At 36.4% G+C, this 19,398-nt stretch overlaps 1 protein-coding gene across 6 annotated transcripts in view; it reads right to left on the bottom strand.

Moving 5' to 3' along the window:
* The window catches only part of RAD51B (RAD51 paralog B), a 620,299-nt gene that overhangs the window by 559,598 nt on the left and 41,303 nt on the right, over positions 1–19,398 (bottom strand). For all 6 annotated transcript variants that reach the window (XM_027552246.1, XM_027552247.1, XM_027552245.1 and 3 more), the window contains 2 exons: positions 17,239–17,358; positions 15,371–15,554 (listed from right to left, as the gene is read on the bottom strand). In XM_027552246.1, coding sequence (XP_027408047.1) covers positions 15,371–15,554; positions 17,239–17,358 — 304 coding nt within the window. The remainder of the gene's footprint in view (positions 1–15,370; positions 15,555–17,238; positions 17,359–19,398) is intronic.

Genomic DNA, 19,398 nt, shown 5'->3' with positions numbered 1-19,398 from the left:
GGCTTAAAACTCAACATTCAAAAAATGAAGATCATGGCATCCGGTCCCACCACTTTATGGCAAATAGATGGGGAAACAATGGAAATAGTGAAAGACTTTGTTTTCTTGGACTCCAAAATCACCGCAGATGTAACTGCAGCCATGAAATTAAAAGACGCTTGCTCCTTGGAAGAAAAGCTATGACAAACCTAGACAGCATATTAAAAAGCTGAGATATTACTTTGCCTACAAAGGTCCATCTACTCAAAGCTATCATTTTTCTAGTAGTCATGTATGGATGTGAGAGTTGGACCATAAAGCTGAAAGCAGAAAAACTGATGCTTTTGACTGTGGTGTTGGAGAAGACTCTTGAGAGCCCCTTGGACTGCAAGGAGATCCAACCAGTCAATCCTAAAGGAAATCAGTCCTGAATATTCATTAGAAGGACTGATGCTGAAGATGAAGCTTCAATACTCTGGCCACCCAATGCAAAGTGCTACTCATTAGAAAAGACCCTGATGCTGGGAAAGATTGAAGGCAGGAGGAGAAGAGGACAGAGGACAAGATGTTTGGATGGCATCACAGAGTCAATGGACGTGAGTCTGAGTAAGCTCCAGGAGACGGTGAAGGACAGGGAAGCCTGGCGTGTTGCAGTCCATGGGGTGGCAAAGAGTCGGGACATGACTGAGCAACTGAACAACAAAAATGAAGATCTATGCCACCTCTCTTTATTTCTCTGTGTGTAATCTGTAGTTCCAAGTAAAGGACAGAGAAGAGAGTACACCAAGGCATTTACTTATCTGTTAAAAAAAGAATAGTAGACAAGGTACTTATTTCATTCTCCATTATACCATAGAGAGCCATTTGTCTTCTACAAATAACTTATTTATAGAAGTCTTAAGGGCAAAGACTATGTTTTATTCATCATTATGATCTCATAGTGCCTAGCAGAGAGTTTTGTACACACTGCTGAGGATCGAATTAGGACTTTTCTGAGATCCAAAGAATAAGTGAGTAAACCAGGTATAGGAGAGTCAGACGGTAACAGCAACCATCAGCAAAATATCTGGAAGGGGATACAGCAGTAAGACGTTTTTCCTTCTGAAGAGCTTGCAGACTTCTAAGGAAAAAAAAAAAAATAGGAGGCGAGAGATAAAATATACCAAGCATGTGGAATGACGTAACTACTAAAATTAATAATTAATGGCTACCTCTTATTGAATGTATCAAACACTGCACAAAGAACAGTACAGACATTATCTTATTTAATCCCCACACCCCCATAAGTCGGATATTATTGTCCCCATTTTTTCAAACGGGAAACTAAGAGTTGGAACTAGGAACTTACTCAAGGTCATAAAACCAGCAAACAGTGAAGCTATGATTCAAATCAACACCTAACTCCAAAGCCAGTACTGTTAACCACCCGGAACCAGGGTAGATAGCACTGAAGTTGCTGGGAATTAATCTGATGATGGTACTTAGTATATACTGGAAATGGAGCCAGATTAGCTGAAAGATGAAGAGTAGCATCTAAATTGAAGTGGTATTAGGTAACACCTACAGGACCAGATGACTAAATGGAAGACATTCAGTGATTAAAACATAAGCCCTCTTCCAACACCCACTTTCCTTCTCCAGATTCAACCAACAGAGTTTCTTAATGAGTTTCCAGAGCCAATTTACACATATAAAAGCACCCAACCCACTCTGTTCTTTTTAATTTTTTATTCAAAAATAATTTTAGATTCATCCAATAAATAGTTGCAAAAAGAAATAGAGAGTTCTTACATGCTCTTCACCCAGCTTCTCCTAATGTTGACATCTTTTATAAATAATCTTATACATTGATCAAAACCAATAAAGTAAGGCTGATGAAATACTAATAACTAAATTTTGTCAGTTTTGAACAATTAAATTAAGTTGCCATAAAAGTCCTAAACATTCTTGTACCTATCTACTAATGTCCCTCTGTGTCAGGGGTCTCTAAGACCACTTTCTGGCTCAATGATTCACTGAAAGGACTCCTAGGACTCAGAAAAGCTTTTACATTCAGTTATGGTTTAGTACAGCAAAAAGGTACAGTCTGATATAAGCAAAAAGAAAAGGAGCATGAATAAAGTCCAGGAGAAACCAGGTACAAGCTTCCAGGTGTCATCCCACAGTGGAGTTGCATGGACGTGTTTAATTCTCCCAGAATTTATATGTGACAACACATGTGAAAAGTAAAGTCAACCAAGAGAGCTTGCCCAAGCTCTGGTGTTCAGAGTTTTTATTAGGGGTCAGTCACACAACATGCAGAGCCTGCATGACTGACGTGAGCTACTGAGACTCCAGTCCCCTGGTAGCTCAGTTAGTAAGGAATCTGCCTGCAATGCAAGAGATCTGGGTTCAAATCTTGGACCAGGAAGATCCCCTGGAGAAGGAAATGGCAACTCAATCCAGTATTCTTGCCTGGAAAACGATATGGACAGAGGAGCCTAGTGGGCTAGAGTCCATAGGGTCACAAGAATCAGACATGACTTAGCAACTAAACACTAGAGCAACGTTAAGTGTTCACCATAAATCACACTGTTTGCATAAACCATCTGATTCAACTGGTATTATGTGGTCCAAGGCATCCAGCATACAAAAACACTCTTAAGAATGTTCCAAAGGCTCTGAGTTCATTTCCCAGGAGCTGGTAGTCCTAAAAACCAGACTTTCTTGGGGGCATGCTAGGTCTCAGCAACCCACCCCAGCTGAGTTAACCTTTCCCTATACAACTTATGAATACATTTTTGGGTTATCTCCTTCATTTTAACAACAGCACAGTATTCCATTGTATGGGTATTCTACCACTAATTTAGCCAAGCACCCCACACTCATTCACCTTAAGTTGTTCCTAGCTTTTTGTTCTAGTCAACAATAAAAACAAAGTTTTATAAATTATAAAGAGCCACACAAAGGAAGAATATAATTTTTCCAGAATTATTATCAGTTACTAATGAAATAAAATAAAGACTTAGTCCGGACTGTTAGTTTCAGCCACCAAAATGAATATAGGGTACCGTTAAGGATACTCTGACTTCAAATGTGAGTTAGCAAACACAAGGTACTTATGAAAAAAGAAAGAAAAATGTAAAAGACTTTTCTTATCTCATAGAATTCCCATAGTGTTTGCTTTCAGTAATTAAGATGAAAGTAATCAAACCAAAAATTGTATCATTTCTGAAAAATCATATAATAACATTATACAAGAATAAAATATAACTATAGAGTTTTGATGGCTTACTTACATGTATCTAGAGTCTAGGATTTCAACTTCGCAATTAGAGAAACTTCATTACAAAATGCTTTATGAAAATCCAAGTCCTGAATTTTTACATTTATGATAAAAATGTCAAAACTGGGTTCATATGTACCTTTTCTCTCTATTTCAAGTCATAAACATTGTATTATAGTTTTGCAAATAACAAAACCTTAATTATTTTAAATGCATTGACCTAGCTTCATATTTTTTTAATTTTCAATATTTATTAATATCTAAAATAAGGTATAATCCTATAAGATTAAATCTATCTTGTATGACGAACAGCTAAAAATAAAGAAGAAGAAATTCTGGCCCATGTGAATTTACCATGAAACTGAGAAAAATGTTTTTATGCTTTTGTCAAATAATAATGAAAAGTTTAACTTTATAATATTTGCCTCACTAAACACAATTTCAATTTGTTAATTATTTTAAACTCTTATGTCCTTAAAACATGAAAATAGGAAATACACGTTTTAATTCATTTTTCTAAACAGCTTTAAATATTTTATGAGCATTAATATTTCAAAAGAAATCATGCAACACATTAGACCAATGCATTTTCTCAAAAAACACATAATCAAGACTACACAGATGGCAACAACAGAAAAACCTGTCAAAACCACATTTTGGTAAAATAATTTGGATTTTAACAACTTTTAATGAAAAAAAGACTTTTCCTTCTTAGAACCTTTAAATAGTACATTCTGATTTTTCTTGAAATACCACATCTCTAAATTCTGATAACTAGTACTAGTTCTCTTTCACTAGAAAACATTTGCACAATATCAAGCAAGGAAGGTAAAAGAAAAGAGAGGGGAAAGAGACAAGAAACTTCAATGCTACTCATAGATCAACACTAAAATTAACTTGAATTCTCTGGAACATGAAAAATTGCTATCGGCATTTTGTGCATTTTTTGCATTTGTAAGGGCCTGTTTAAGACACTTTTGAAGCATTTTCAAAGAAGCACCACCATCATTCTGTAGAGCTCAGAAAAGAGACTCCTACTGTAAGAAAAAAATTTAAGAACTGGCACCCCAAAGACCTTGCATTGTACCCACTCATCTGTCTTCTCTTATGCTAAAAATAGAATAAGTCAAGTCACCTCTCAGAATCAGTGTCATCTATAAAATGAAAATGATTTTAAAGGTCTTTTCTGGCAAAAAAAAACAAAAAACCCTCAATTATTTTAATCTAATACATAATTAACAATATATCTAAACTATTTTGTATGGCAATTAGAAATCAATGATAACAAGCAACCATAACCAACATTTATTTTATAGAGGTAATATTTAAATTCTTTTATGTTATTTTCATCAATTATCTATAAACAATTATAGAGCTTACTGTTTCTTCCAATACTGGCATAGACACACTTTAAAAAGACAAAGGTTTTCTATAATAGAAAATAATCTGAATCACTTTGCAGCACACTTGAAACTAACAAAACATTGTAAATTGACTATACTTCAATTAAAAAGACAAAGGTTTTGCATCTTACATCCCAAGAGCAAAGTATCTTTTAAACTTCCCCCAAAAAATTCAGAAAAAAAATTCTGCAAAACTTGTACAAATGTTTCTCAAACTATAGTCAGTGAACATATTCAAAGATTTATAAATTGTTTCTGAGAATTTTAAAATTTTATGTTTCCATTTCAATGATGGCCGCAAAATCTGTATTAGTATAGGCATTTTATAATTGAAAACTGACACCAGATGTTAATGTGTATTTTCAGTCAAGTGATGCCAAGTGGCACAACTTTCATTGTCAGAGTCTAACAGACAGCATATTAAAAAGCAGAGACATTACTTTGTCAACAAAGGTCCGTCTAGTCAAGGCTATGATTTTTCCAGTAGTCATGTATGGATGTGAGAGTTGGACTATAAAGAAAGCTGAGCACAGAAGAATTGATGCTTTTGAACTGTGGTGTTGGAGAAGACTCTTGAGAGTCCTTTGGACTGCAAGGAAATCCAACCAGTCCATCCTAGAGGAGGTCAGTCCTGGGTATTCACTGGAAGGACTAATGTTGAAGCTGAAACTCCAATACTTTGGCCACCTGATGCGGAGAGCTGACTCATCTGAAAAGACCCTGATGCTGGGAAAGACTGAGGGCAGGAGGAGAAGGGGACGACAGAGGATGAGATGGTTGGATGGCATCACCGTTTCGATGGACATGGGTTTGGGTGGACTCCGGTAGTTGGTGATGGACAGGGAGGCCTGGTGTGCTGCGGTTCACGGGGTCACAAACAGTCAGACATGACTGAGCAACTGGACTGAACTGAACTGAACTGAATGATAAAAAGTAATGGCAGAATTCAAATGTAAAGGCATTCATGCCCAGGTGAAGACCAATTGATGTCATCTTCCCAAAGAGAAAAAGATTTTACAGTAGTTCAAAGTTGAGGCATCACGTGAACTACAGTAAATACACACACACACACACATAATTCAAAGAAGCTATACCGTTAGTATATTTATATTGCAAGTAATAGTTTAATTTAACAAATTATCACCTATAATATTAGAATAATTAATTTGAATAGTATTATGTTATTTATAAATACAACCCACTTTTATGGTTTCGTAAGTATGGTTTAAAACGAAGAGTTATTAACTACTTTTTGGTAAAGAACCTGCCTGCCAATGCAGGAGACATAAGAGACTCGGGTTCAATCCCTGTGTTGGAAAGATCCCCTGGAGGAGGAAATGGCAACCCACTGCAGTATTCTTGCCTGGAAAATCCCATGGAAAGAAGAGCCTAGCAGGCTATATAGTTCATAGGGTCACAAAGAGTCAGACATGACTGAAGTTACTTAGCACATAATTCTATATACTTCTATGATATTATAATAATCCTGAAGTCAGAAATGGAGGTTAATGAAAGTATTACTTGCATTTAAGAGGGGTCAATGCCTTACACTAGTTCGAGAAAACCCTGCTTTATGAGGAGACTGCTCTCTGACCCTTCCTCTAAAACCCTCATCCTACTGGTAGCACCAGCCTTGAGTCCTGAGGCTAAGGAGCAAAGGGAAAGGGGCAGATCAGGGGATGGCAAACTAAGGCCTGTGACCCTCCATCTGGTTTTGTAAACAAATCGTACTGAACTGCAACCTTACCCATTTGTTTACAAATTGTTTAAGGCTCCTTTATGCTATGGCTGATTGAGTAGTTGCCACAGAGACTGTAGGGCCCATAAAACCTAAAATATTACTATCTGGCTCTTTATAGAAAAGATTTGCTGACCTTTGGCCAGTGAGCTAATAGGGCAAAATGAGAATGCGCTCACTGGCATTTGAAAGTCCTGAAGCAAACAAGTGGGAAACAAAGCATTACTGTTTCTAGAAGAGAGATAAGACGATAAGATTCTCTGATTTATAAAATGAAGATGTTAAATATTAGACATAAGGGCCCCTTACAGCTCTTTTTTTTTTTTAACTTGTTAAGCTGTATTTGAAGCTCTGTGATAAATAAATTGAATTTAAAAGAACAACTAGTTACTACTATAACCCAGACCTGTCTGAGCTGTTTCTGGTGTTTGGTGATTATGAATTAAACCACTAAAAATATTTTCAGATTTTTGCACTGATATATATCATTTATTTGGGTAAAGAGAATACCTAGGAGAAAGACTGCTGGGTCATATGGTTAAAGTAGATGTTTATAAGAAACTGTTTTCCATGGTGGCGATACTATTATAGCATTTCCATCAGTACGTAGGAGAATTCAAGGTGCTCTGCATGCTCGTATCTTTGTCCGTATTCGGTAATGTCAGGATTTTTGTTTTTGTTTTTTGAAGTATTTTAACAGGTATATAGTAGTACTGCATTGTGATTTTAATTTGCATTTCTTAATGACTAATGATTTTGAGCATATTTTCTCATGCTTATTTGTCATCTGTATATCTTCCTTACTGAAGTGCATATTCAAATATTTTGCCCATTTTTTTGTCCATTTTTAAAATTAGATTGTTAGAGTTTTCATAGTTCCTTATATTTCTAGTTACCAAGTCCTTTAACATGTGATTATCTCATATTAATCATATTAATCATAATAAATATTATCTCAGTCTGTGGCTTATTTTTTCATTTTCTGAAATGTCTTCAAAGAATAGAAATGTTAATATTTTATATTTTATGTTTTTTTATGTCATTTAAGAAATCTTTGCCTGGCCCCAGGCCACAAAGATTTTCTCCCATGTTTTTTTTTTTTCCTAGAAGTTTTATAGTTTTAGGTTTTATGTTATGGTGTATGATTCATTTTGAGTTGAGTTTCTACAATAGTGAAAGGAATTAGTTTATTTGTTGTTTTTTACATACGGATATCCACTTTCATGCATTGGAGAAAGAAATGGCAACCCACTCCAGTGTTCTTGCCTGGAAAATCCCAGGGACAGGGGAGCCTGATGGGCTGCCGTCTATGGGGTTGCACAGAGTCGGACACGACTGAAGCGACTTAGCAGCAGCAGCAGCAGCATCCACTGGTTCTAGCATCATTTGTTGACAAACTATTCCTTTTCCATTGACTTCTCTTGGCATCTTTGTTCAAAATTAACTGCAAACTGTGGATTTATTTCTTCACTCTCTATTCTGTTCCATTGATCTGGTGTCAATCCTATCACCAGTACAATGTTGTCTTAATTATTATGGCTTTCTAGTAGCTCTTAAAATCAGGGAGTGCAAGTCTTCTAACTACACTTTCTTTTTCATAAATTGCTCTAGCTTTTCTTAATCTTTTTCTTTCCTACATAGATTTCACAGTCAGATTATTGACTTCTACCCAAAAGCCTACTGGGATCTACAGGATTGTGTATTGAATATACAGAGCAATTTGGAGAGAATTAACATTGTGACACTTCTGAGTCTTGAGTATATGAGCATGGTATATTTTCATTTATTTAGGTCTACTTTGATTTCTCTCATCAATGTTTTATAGCTTTCAGCATATAAATCTTACATATATTTTGCTACATTTATCACCAAATATTTCATGGTTTAAGATTCTCTTATTAATGGTATAGGTTGTAAGTTTTGATTTCCAATTGTCCATCACTAGCTTACAGAAAAATAATTAATGCCTATACTCTGTAATCTTACTAAAATCACTCATTAAATCTAGTAGCTTTTTGGGTAAAATCTTTGGGGTTTTCTACCAAATATATCATACTGTCTATGAGTAAAGATAGTCTTATTTCTTCTAATCTAAATACACTTAAATTCTTTTTCTTGCCATATCACACTGGCTAGATTCAACAATACACTGCTAATTAGAAATTGCAAGAATAGACCATCTTTGCCTTATTCCCAATCTTAGGAATAAAGAAGTCAGTATTTCACGGCTGCTGCTGCTGCTAAGTTGCTTTAGTTGTTTCCGACTCTGTGCGACCCCATAGATGGCAGCCCACCAGACTCCTCTGTCCCTGGGATTCTCCAGGCAAAAATACTGGAGTGGGTTGTCATTTCCTTCTCCCAGTATTTCACTGCTGCTGCTGCTGCTAAGTCGCTTCAGTAGTGTCCGACTCTGTGCGACCCCATAGACGGCAGCCCACCAGACTCCCCTGTCCCTGGGATTCTCCAAGAACACTGGAGTGGGCTGCCATTTCCTTCTCCGATGCATGAAAGTGAAAAGTGAAAGTGAGGTCGCTCAGTCGTGCCTGACTCTTAGTGAACCTTGGACTTAGTGAACCTAGGAGCCTACCAGGCTCCTCCATCCATGGGATTTTCCAGGCAAGAGTACTGGAGTGGGTTGCCATTGCCTTTCACTATTAAGTATTAAATCCTTTATCAGGTTTAGAAAGTTCCCTTCTACTCTGGGTTTCCTCAGAGTTTTCATCATAAATAGTTAATAGATTTTGTCAATGATTTTTTTCTTTCTACATCTACTGAAATGATCTTTTTTATTTATCTGTTGCTGTGGTAAATTTTACATCTTAATGTTGCATTCAAAATCAGCCTAGCAATCCTGAAATAAGCTCTGCTCGGTCATGATGTATTCACTCTTTTTATTTATTGCTGAATTTACTTTGTTAATATTTTTAAGGATTTGTATATTTATGTTCATGAGAAACATCAGTCTGTAGTTGTTTGTGTAGAACTGATATTATTTCACTTTTAAATGTTTGATAGATTTTACCAGTGAATTTTACCTAGAATTTTCTCCATGGGATTTTGTTTATTAATTTATATAATTTTTAATTCAAGGATAATTGCTTTACAGAATTTTGTTGTTTTCTGTCAAACCTCAACATGAATCAGCTGTAGGTATACATATGTCCCCTCCCTCTTGAATCTCCTTCCTATCTCCCTCCCCATCCCACCCCTCTAGGTTGATACAGAGCCCCTGTTTGGGTTCCCAGAGACATACAGCAAATTCCTATTGGCTCTCTATTTTACATATAGTAATGTAAGTTTACATGTTACTCTCTCCGTACATCACACCCTCTCCTCTCCTCTCCCCATGTCCATAAGTCTGTTCTCTGTGTCTGTTTCTCCACTGCTGCCCTGCAGATAAATTCTTGGTATCATCTTTCTAAATTCCATATATATGCATTAGTATACGATATTTATCTTTCTCTTTCTGACTTATTTCACTCTGTATAATAGGCTCTAGGTTCATCCACTTCATTAGAACTGACTCATATGTTCCTTTTATGGCTGAGTAATATTTCATTGTGTATATGTACCACAACTTCTTTATCCATTCATCTGTCAGTGGACATCTACGTTGCTTCCATGTTCTAGCTACAGTAAACAGTGCTACAGTGAACATTGGGGTACATGTGTCTTTTTCAATTTTGCTTTCCTCAGAGTATATGCCTAGGAGTGGGATTGTTGGGTCATGTGGTGGTTTTATTCCTAGTTTTTTAAGGAATCTCCCTACCGTCTTCCATAGTGGCTGTATCAATTTACATTCCCACCAACACTGCAAGAGGTTTCTCTTTTCTCCACACCATCTCCAGCATTTATTGTTTGTAGACTTTTTGATGATGGCCATTCTGACCTGTGTGAGGTGATATCTCATTGTAGTTTTGATTTGCATTTCTCTAATAACGGGCGATGTCGAGCATCTTTTCATGTGTTTGCTAGCCATCTGTATGTCTTCTTTGGAGAAATGTCTATTCAGGTCTTTTTCCCACTTTTTGATTAGGTTGTTTGTTTTTCTGGTATTGAGTTGTACAAGCTGCTTGTACATTTTTGGAATTAATCCTTTAGTTAGTTGTTTCATTTGCTACTATTTTCTCCCATTCTGAGGGTTGTCTTTTCACTTTGTTTATAGTTTCCTTTGCTGTGCAAAAGTTTTTAAGTTTAATTAGGTCCCACTTGTATATTTTTGGTTTTATTTCTATTACTCTAGGTGGTGGGTCATAGAGGATCTTGCTTTCATTTATGTCGTTGAGTGTCCTGCCTATGTTTTCCTCTAAGAGTTTTATAGTTTATGGTCTTACATTTAGGTCTTTAACCCATTTTGAGTTTATCTTTGTGTATGGTGTTAGGAAGTGTTCTGATTTCCTCCTTTTACATGTAGCTGTTTCTTCATGGGATTTTTAACTACAAATTCAATTTCTGTTCTTTTTAATAATTTTGTTTACTTCCTTATTTTTGGCTGTGCCGGATTTCTGTTGCTGCATGGGCTTCTCTCTAACTGCAGCAAGCAGGGGCTTCTCTCTAGCTACGGCGTGTGTGCTTCTCACTGTGGTGGCTCCCCTTGTTGTGGAGCTGGGTGCTAGGCTGCATGGGCTTCAGTAGCTGCAGCACATAGGTTCAGCAGGGCTCCCAGGCTCTTCAGACCACAGGTTCAACAGCTGGCTTAGTTGCTCTGTAGTAGCATGTGGGATCTTCCCAGATCAGGGGTCAAACCCAAGTCTCCCACGTTGGCAGGTGGGTTCTTTACCACTGAGCCACCAGGGAAGTCCCTTTTAATGGATATGAGACTATCCAGGTTATATGGTTCTTCCTCAGAAAGCTTTGGTAGTTTATAGCTTTCAAAGAATTTATCCATTTCATCACTAAATTTAGTGAAATTAAGTTGATCATAACAATCCCTTATTGTTCATTTAATATCTGAGGACCTCCAGTGATATATAACCTCTTTCATTCCTTATACTGTTAATTTGCTTTTTCTCTCTTTTTTCTCTTGATCAGTCTGGAGAGTCTTATCAACTCTACTAAATTTTTCAAAGAACCAGCTTTTTATTTCACTGATTTTTTTTCTCTATTGTTTCCTATTTTTAATTTCATGAATTTATGCTTTTATCTTATTTCCTTCCTTCTGCTTATTTTGGATTTAATTTTTTTCTACTTTTCACTAGCTTAGATCACTGATTGCTTTAAATAAATATTAAATAAAATCAAATAATAAATATTAAAAGTAATAAATATTAATGTTAAATATTAAAAATTAATATTAAATATTAAATAAGTCTTTCTTTATCAAGTGCTTACAGCAGAAAAAAAAAATTCCCTCCAAGCACTGACTTAGCTGCAACCCACAGATTTTGATACACTGTATTTTCATTTTTACTTATTTCAAAATATTTTCTAAGTTCTTCTGTGACTCATGAGTTATTTAGAAGTGTTTTTACTTAATTTGCAAATACCTGTGAATTTTCCAGACATGTTTCTGTTTCTAGTTCAATTTTCTTGTGGTCAAAAAACATACTTTGTACTATTTCAATCTTTTAAATATGTTGAGATTTATTTTACGGCACCAAATATAGTCTATCTTGGTGAATATCTCATGTGCACCTGAAAGGAGTATGTATTCTGCAGGCATTTAAGTGGAAAGTTTTATAATCTAATCTAATATTAATTAGATCAAGCTGCTTGATGTTATTCTTCTGACTTTCTATTTATTCCATTAGTTACTGAGAAAGGAAGTTGAAATCTCCATGCACATAGACATGCTTGCATACAAACATACATATGATCATCTTCCATATTCATGGGTTCCAAAACTGAGGAGTCAACCAACCATGGATCAAAAATTCTCACTTAAACAATTTCTGATGCAAAGCCCTGAACGTAACACCCACAGATAAGGAGGCCCGCCATTTTACACAAGGGACTTGAACATCTGCAGACTTTGGTATCTGTGGGTGTTCTGGAAGCAAGTTCCTACAGATACTGAGGGACAACTGTACGTACTACACACAAACATACACAGTGTGATGATCAAAATGAAATACAAATTATATTTTAAGCTTTTCCCCCACATTTTGAAAGCACTGAAGTTTCACTATAGAGAAATTTTTAAATTCAATGAAGCAATCAACCCACTACCCAAGTTGGTTTGACTCTTTATTCTCATCTGAATGAAAACATACCTAAAGTGTATCAATATGCCAGGTTTCCTGGCCCTATCCACCACCTCAGATCCACAGTTAAACAACAGGTTGGAGGGCCTGGCTTTTTGCCCAATCTTCAGAGATCATCAGACATTCACTTTTCACACTTTTACTAAACTGAGATAAAATCTCTTCTAAAATTCCTGGCTTTGTGATACTATCTAGATCTCTAAAGACTTTTCCAAGCTTAAGAATCTTAAAAACTATTTTTCTTCCTATAAGACACCAGTGTAAACTGAGGGCAGCTCCTATATGATAAGATTCTGCCATCTAAAATCATATTTTATCACTATATAAATAGTAAATAATATTAAAGATAGGATCAAAATAGAATTTAAAGCAAATAATAAAATTTAAGTTCAATATCAATATATACATGATTAAATCAAGCCTAAGAAGTTCACACATTCAGTGTGCCTACTATGTGTTAGGCACTATTCCTGGTACTGAGAATAAAGCCATGAACAAAGAAGACAGAGTCCCTATAACCACACGATGGGCGGTGGGGACACACAGATAATAAACATAAAAAATATATAATGCTAGAGGGTGAAAACTATGATGGAGGAACATAAAGCATAATAAGAGAGAGAGACACAAGTAGTGTGATTAATACTAATATGGTCAGGGAAGTTCTCACTTAACAAGACAATAGGAGACAATAAATCATATGGATATAGTGGAGGAATATTTCAGGCTAAGGAACAGCAAACACTTACTGGGACAGGAATGTTTGTGGACATGTTTGAGTAAACACAAACAGGAGACCCCAGTTCTATTCCTGGGATGGGAAGATCCACTGGAGAAGGGATAGGATAAAAAAAGAAAGAAAAAAAAGAAGGGATAGGCTAACCACTCTAGTATTCTTGGACTTCCCTTGTGGCTCAGCTAGTAAAGAATCTACCTGCAATGTGGGAGACCTAGGTTAGATCCCTGGACTGGAAAGATCCCCTGGAGAAGGGAAAGACTACCCACTCCAGAATTCTGGCCTGGAGAATTCCATGGGCTGTATAGTCCATGGGGTGGCAAAGAGACGGACGCGACTGAGCAACTTTCACTTTCACTTTGAGTGAATACAAAGAGGCATAAGACTGCTAATTTGAAAGGTACGATGAACCAAAAGACAACACACTTTTTAACGTGTTTTGTTCCATACGAAGCCACCTATTCAAAGTACAATATAAAAGTTTAAAAGTTTATGGTTTTCCATTTAGACAAGCTAAGTAGGCTAGGAAAAGTCAGACATTTCTTAAAGGAAGTATTTTTCAAAAGCTTTCTAAAACCAATACTGATTTGTCAGAAAAACCAATACCATACTGTGTTATATAAAAATATGTTGTATTCTGCATTTACCTCTAAACAGAAAAACAAAGGCAAAGACAGAGGAATGTGGAGATGCTAAGCACCCATTCTTTCCGAAGGCTCTATAAAAACAAACAGAAGCAGAGGCCCTTTCTCACTCAGAAAAGTAACAACCGGAGAAAAACCTGAAATGCATTAGTCTATAATTACAATAGAACAATAACAAATACAACTTTTAAAAAGTGAATTTTCATATTTTACATAAGATTAAATCAGGCAACAGTATGAATTAATGAAATAAACATATACACTTAACTTTTCCACTCAATCCACTCTATAAAATATTTTTTAATTCCCTATTCTCCTTGACCAGGAAATATACAGTTTGAATTTGTCCCTTTATGTAACTGTAACAAAATTTAAAAGATAAACATCATCCAAGATAACTTTTACAGCACTTGCTTCACCAGGAATTATACCATATAATCCAAAATATGAATTTAAAAGCCATTAAAACATGCAGAACTTTCTGAATGCCACATTTTCTCCCTCAACTCCTTGTTTTGGTTTATAAATCTCAAAGGCTATGTGATAGTTTCCACTAATGCTACATATTCCTATGTTACCAAGATCCAAGGTTTTAATTTTCCAAACAAATCTAAAAATTATAAAATCATTACTAAATTTTATCTCAGTTTAAGGAATTTTCCTATCTTCTGTTCAGATGACACATGGCTAAAATTTAAAAGCCTGACAGTACTAAATGCTGGCGAGACTTCAGAACAAGTTGTCCTCTCCCACACACTACTGATGGGAATATAACTTATTGCTCTTGTAGCTTACCCACCACAAACTCTTACAATACATCTCATCTTCAGATTTCCTGGTCCACTATTAAAAGTCATGCCAAAAGTAAGTTTTCAAGTTTTCCTTACTTACACTTTCATTACTATCGCTCCCAATGTTCATACCCTAAGAATCAATCTCTGGCTTTTGAAGCAAACCAATTCCTACAGCATACAAAACAGCACTGAACACAATAACAATATTTAAACCTTAAAAATTTATAAAACTGATGAATACTGTCATTTAAAAAAAGGTATATAGATATGGGCGATTTCATGGAGTTTTAATTCTTATTACTTACCTCAGCATAACAAAAGTAATATAAAAACATCACAAAGAGTAAACAATGAGAGAGAAGAAAAGGACTGACTATAGGAACTTTGGAAAATAATATTTAAATCTGCTCTAGGCTCAAGTTATGAAAAAGATAAAACAATCTCAACAGATAAACAAATTTTAGAAGATGGCAGTATTTGCTATAGCAACCAGACTGTGTTATCCTTTTTGGTCATCTGTTTTATACTTCTTTCTAATTATACTTTTGATATTATAAATTAGTGAACTTCATATAAAAGAAAGGAAAAAAAGAAAAAGAAAAACTTACTGGGATTGAAAATTCCTCAGCCAAATACTTCAAAGAGGCTGCTTCTCTAGCCAAGAACTTGTTCCTTTCTCTCACATTGCCCTGAAGCTGTGTATCAAACTCCTTTCTTACCACAGAAGCAACAGAGTCAATAATCACAAGTTTAACTCCTTTTGAAATAATTTCTTCTTCCAAGGATTCAATCCTGTAAAAGCAGAATATATAAGATAGTGGATGACTTCAAGGTATAATTCTTAAAAATAGAGCAATGCAAAGGTTAACCAACTGTAAAACAACAAATTACTCTTCTCTAAGTTACAGTAGTTAGTGCAGATATTCTCAATAAACATAACTTATTTTCCAGCTCTTCCATACATATTGCATTCTTTTGTAAATAGGCCAAAATATTTTCCTGTAGATTTATTCCTTGGTTTTTTCATGATATTGCTAAAGCTCCAGTTTTAGAGCAAAACTACTTGCAGTGGATAGTCTCCAAAATGGCCCCCACTTATTCCCATCTCCCGGTATTCACATCCCTATGGAGTCCCCTTCCCAACTGTACCAGGGTTCGTCTGTGGACCAAATGACAAAACGATGGTGCATCATTGCTGAGAGATAGGCTTCCGTCTTGGGATCTTTCTCATTTGCCCACTCTCAGAGCACTCGCTCTGGGGAAGGCAAGATACCACTGTGGACCAGAAATGCTACCTGCCACATGAGTAAACAAATGATGTTGAGGCCATCAAGCCATCAGCTACTGAAGCTGTGCACCATGAGGGAATTCAGGATGGAGAAAAGCAAGATACTGGCTCTAGACAGTTAAGGTGCATAGCAAAGGAATGATTTCAATGAGCCCAGACTCTTGCATCTTCCCACACACAGAAACATGCTAAATTCTTTAACTCAATATGTCTGATCTGGGGACTTCCATCGTGGTCCAGAGGCTAAGACTCCATACTCCCAATGCATGGGGCCCAGGTTCAATCCCTGGTCAGGGAACTAGATCCCACAGGCCACAACTATAGATCCCTTGTGAACCTGCATGTTGCAAGGAAGATCCCATGTGTTGAAACTAGCAACTAAGACCTGCTACAGCCAAATAAATATATATATATTTTTAAAAGATGTCTGGTTTTTCTTTAATTAACAGTAATCTTTTGATATTCTGACTACCTGGTTTTTTGTTGCAGAAACTCCTATATCCTGGTTCCTCCCTTACATCCTTAGAGTAGTCCCTCAGGGCTATCAGAGAGGCTGCCCCCTAAGCTGAAGTCCTCAGTATGACCACTGAATAAAACATAATTCTCAACTTTTAAGTTGTGCACTTTTTTGCATAAACAACATATTGTAAGAAGCCCTATGGAAAGGCTCACATGGTGAGAAATGGAGACCTCTGGCTAGAATCCAGGAAGAAATGGAAGTCTCCCAACAACTACATGAGTGATCCTGGAATTCTCCAAGGTCTCCCAGCCTCAAGTGACCCTTGAGATGACTACAGCCCTGCCCAACAGCTTAACTGCAAGTTCTTGAGCAACTTTGAGCCAGAAATACCCAATTAAGCTATTCCCAGATAACTAACCCTCAAAAACTAGGTGAGATAAATAGATTATTTTAAGCTGCTAAATTCTGGGGTAATTTGTTAACAGAACAGTAGATATTTAATATACAACTTAATTAGTCAAATCTAAAACATTTTATTCATTTAATTTTTTTTCATTTTTAAAGAAATACTTCAACCAATAGGCTGTGGTAAATAAAGAACACTGAAATGATTTTTCTCTTAATCCTAATATGTAGGGACTTTTTTTCACTCAGAAGCTAAAAACATGAAGAACAAAAGAATAAATCTTCAAACTATTACTAACATGCCAAAATCTAAAACAGCATACCTTTGTAGAACTTCATCACAGCTGAGTTCCCGATAAAGATGAACTTTACTGCTTGTCAAAAGTAATTTTTCTTCAGTGTCAAAATATCTGGGAAAACGAGATTCTGCTATCTCAACTAGTCTGTGAAGGGAAAAAATAGCACAAGCAACAGTAGTTAATATCTTCTGCCATTTGCAGCAACATGGATGGACGTGCAAAGCATTATGCTAAGTGAAATAAGTTAGAGACAAACACTGTATGGTGTCACGTACACGTGGAATCTAAAACATACATAACCATCTGGTGAATACGACAAAAAAGCAGCAGACTCACAGATATGGAGAACAACTATTGGTTACTAGTGGGGAGTGGGGAGGGATAGTACAGGGGTGGAAGAGTTGAAGATACCAACTATTGGGTGTAAGACAGGCTCAAGGATGTATTGTACAATACAGGGAATATACCCAATATTCTGTAATAACTATAAATGGATAGTAACCTTTAAAATTGTAATAAAAATTTTAAATAAGTCAAATTTTAAGATCACACTCAGTTCAGTTCAGTCGCTCAGTCGTGTCCGACTCTTTGCAATCCCATGAATCGCAGCACGCCAGGCCTCCCTGTCCATCACCAACTCCTGGAGTTCACCCAGACTCACGTCCATTGAGTCAGTGATGCCATCCAGCCATCTCATCGTTTGTCATCCCCTTTTCCTCCTGCCCCCCAATCCCTCCCAGCATCAGAGTCTTTTCCAAGGAGTCAACTCTTCTCATGAGGTGGCCAAAGTACTGGAGTTTCAGCTTTAGCATCATTCCTTCCAAAGAAATCCCAGGGCTTATCTCCTTCAGAATGGACTGGTTGGATCTCCTTGCAGTCCAAGGGACTCTCAAGAGTCTTCTCCAACACCAAAGTTCAAAAGCATCAATTCTTCTGCGCTCAGCCTTCTTCACAGTCCAACTCTCACATCCATACATGACCACAGGAAAAACCATAGCCTTGACTAGACGAAACTTTGTTGGCAAAGTAATGTCTTTGCTTTTCAATATGCTATCTAGGCTGGTCATAACTTTCCTTCCAAGGAGTAAGCGTCTTTTAATTTCATGGCTGCAGTCACCATCTGCAGTGATTTTGGAGCCCAAAAAAATAAAGTCTGACACTGTCTCCACTGTTTCCCCATCTATTTCCCATGAAGTGATGGGACCGGATGCCATGATCTTCGTTTTCTGAATGTTGAGCTTTAAGCCAACTTTTTCACTCTCCACTTTCACCTTCATCAAGAGGCTTTTTAGTTCCTCTTCACTTTCTGCCACAAGGGTGGTGTCATCTGCATATCTGAGGTTATTGATATTTCTCCCGGCAATCTTGATTCCAGCTTGTGCTTCTTCCAGTCCAGCATTTCTCATGATGTACTCTGCATATAAGTTAAATAAGCAGGGTGACAATATACAGCCTTGACGTACTCGTTTTCCTATTTGGAACCAGTCTGTTGTTCCATGTCCAGTTCTAACTGTTGCTTCCTGACCTGCATACAGATTTCTCAAGAGGCAGATCAGGTGGTCTGGTATTCCCATCTCTTTCAGAATTTTCCACAGTTTATTGTGATCCACACAGTCAAAGGCTTTGGCATAGTCAATAAAGCAGAAATAGATGTTTTTCTGGAACTCTCTTGCTTTTTCCATGATCCAGCAGATGTTGGCAATTTGATCTCTGGTTACACTACAAAACCTCTAATGACTTTTATTTAGGAAACTCATAAGCCACAAGTAATACTAGAAAAAAAGTCTTATCAATACAGCAGGTATAAGCAAAATGGCTTTGTATATGATTTTGGAATGGAAGCCCTTCTTTATAATTCCTAAAAGATTACCAGTCAGAGCATGAGCCCAGCAAGGGCTTTCAGATCTCATCTAGTGCTGAGAAAGCAGTATCTCTGAGGTTTAATACAAAAATGTTATTATAAATGACCATCTGACTCCCACCTATAAGATGTGTTTAGTAAATTAAGAAAAGGGCTTTCAATTTCATGAATGAAATATATATTTGAATATTATTCTAATAATCAGATATCAGTAAATCTCCATGTCTCAGACCAGAAAAATATGATTTATCAATGAAAGCTTAATACATACTAAATAAATGCTATCCAATTGCTCCTTTGTAAACGGGATGCTATTTTCTAAA

The sequence above is a fragment of the Bos indicus x Bos taurus genome, chromosome 10 (genome assembly GCF_003369695.1).
Source record: "Bos indicus x Bos taurus breed Angus x Brahman F1 hybrid chromosome 10, Bos_hybrid_MaternalHap_v2.0, whole genome shotgun sequence".
NCBI lineage: Eukaryota > Metazoa > Chordata > Mammalia > Artiodactyla > Bovidae > Bos > Bos indicus x Bos taurus.
The sequence above is the reverse complement of the archived record's forward strand: the minus strand, read 5'-3'. Positions and strand labels throughout refer to the sequence as shown.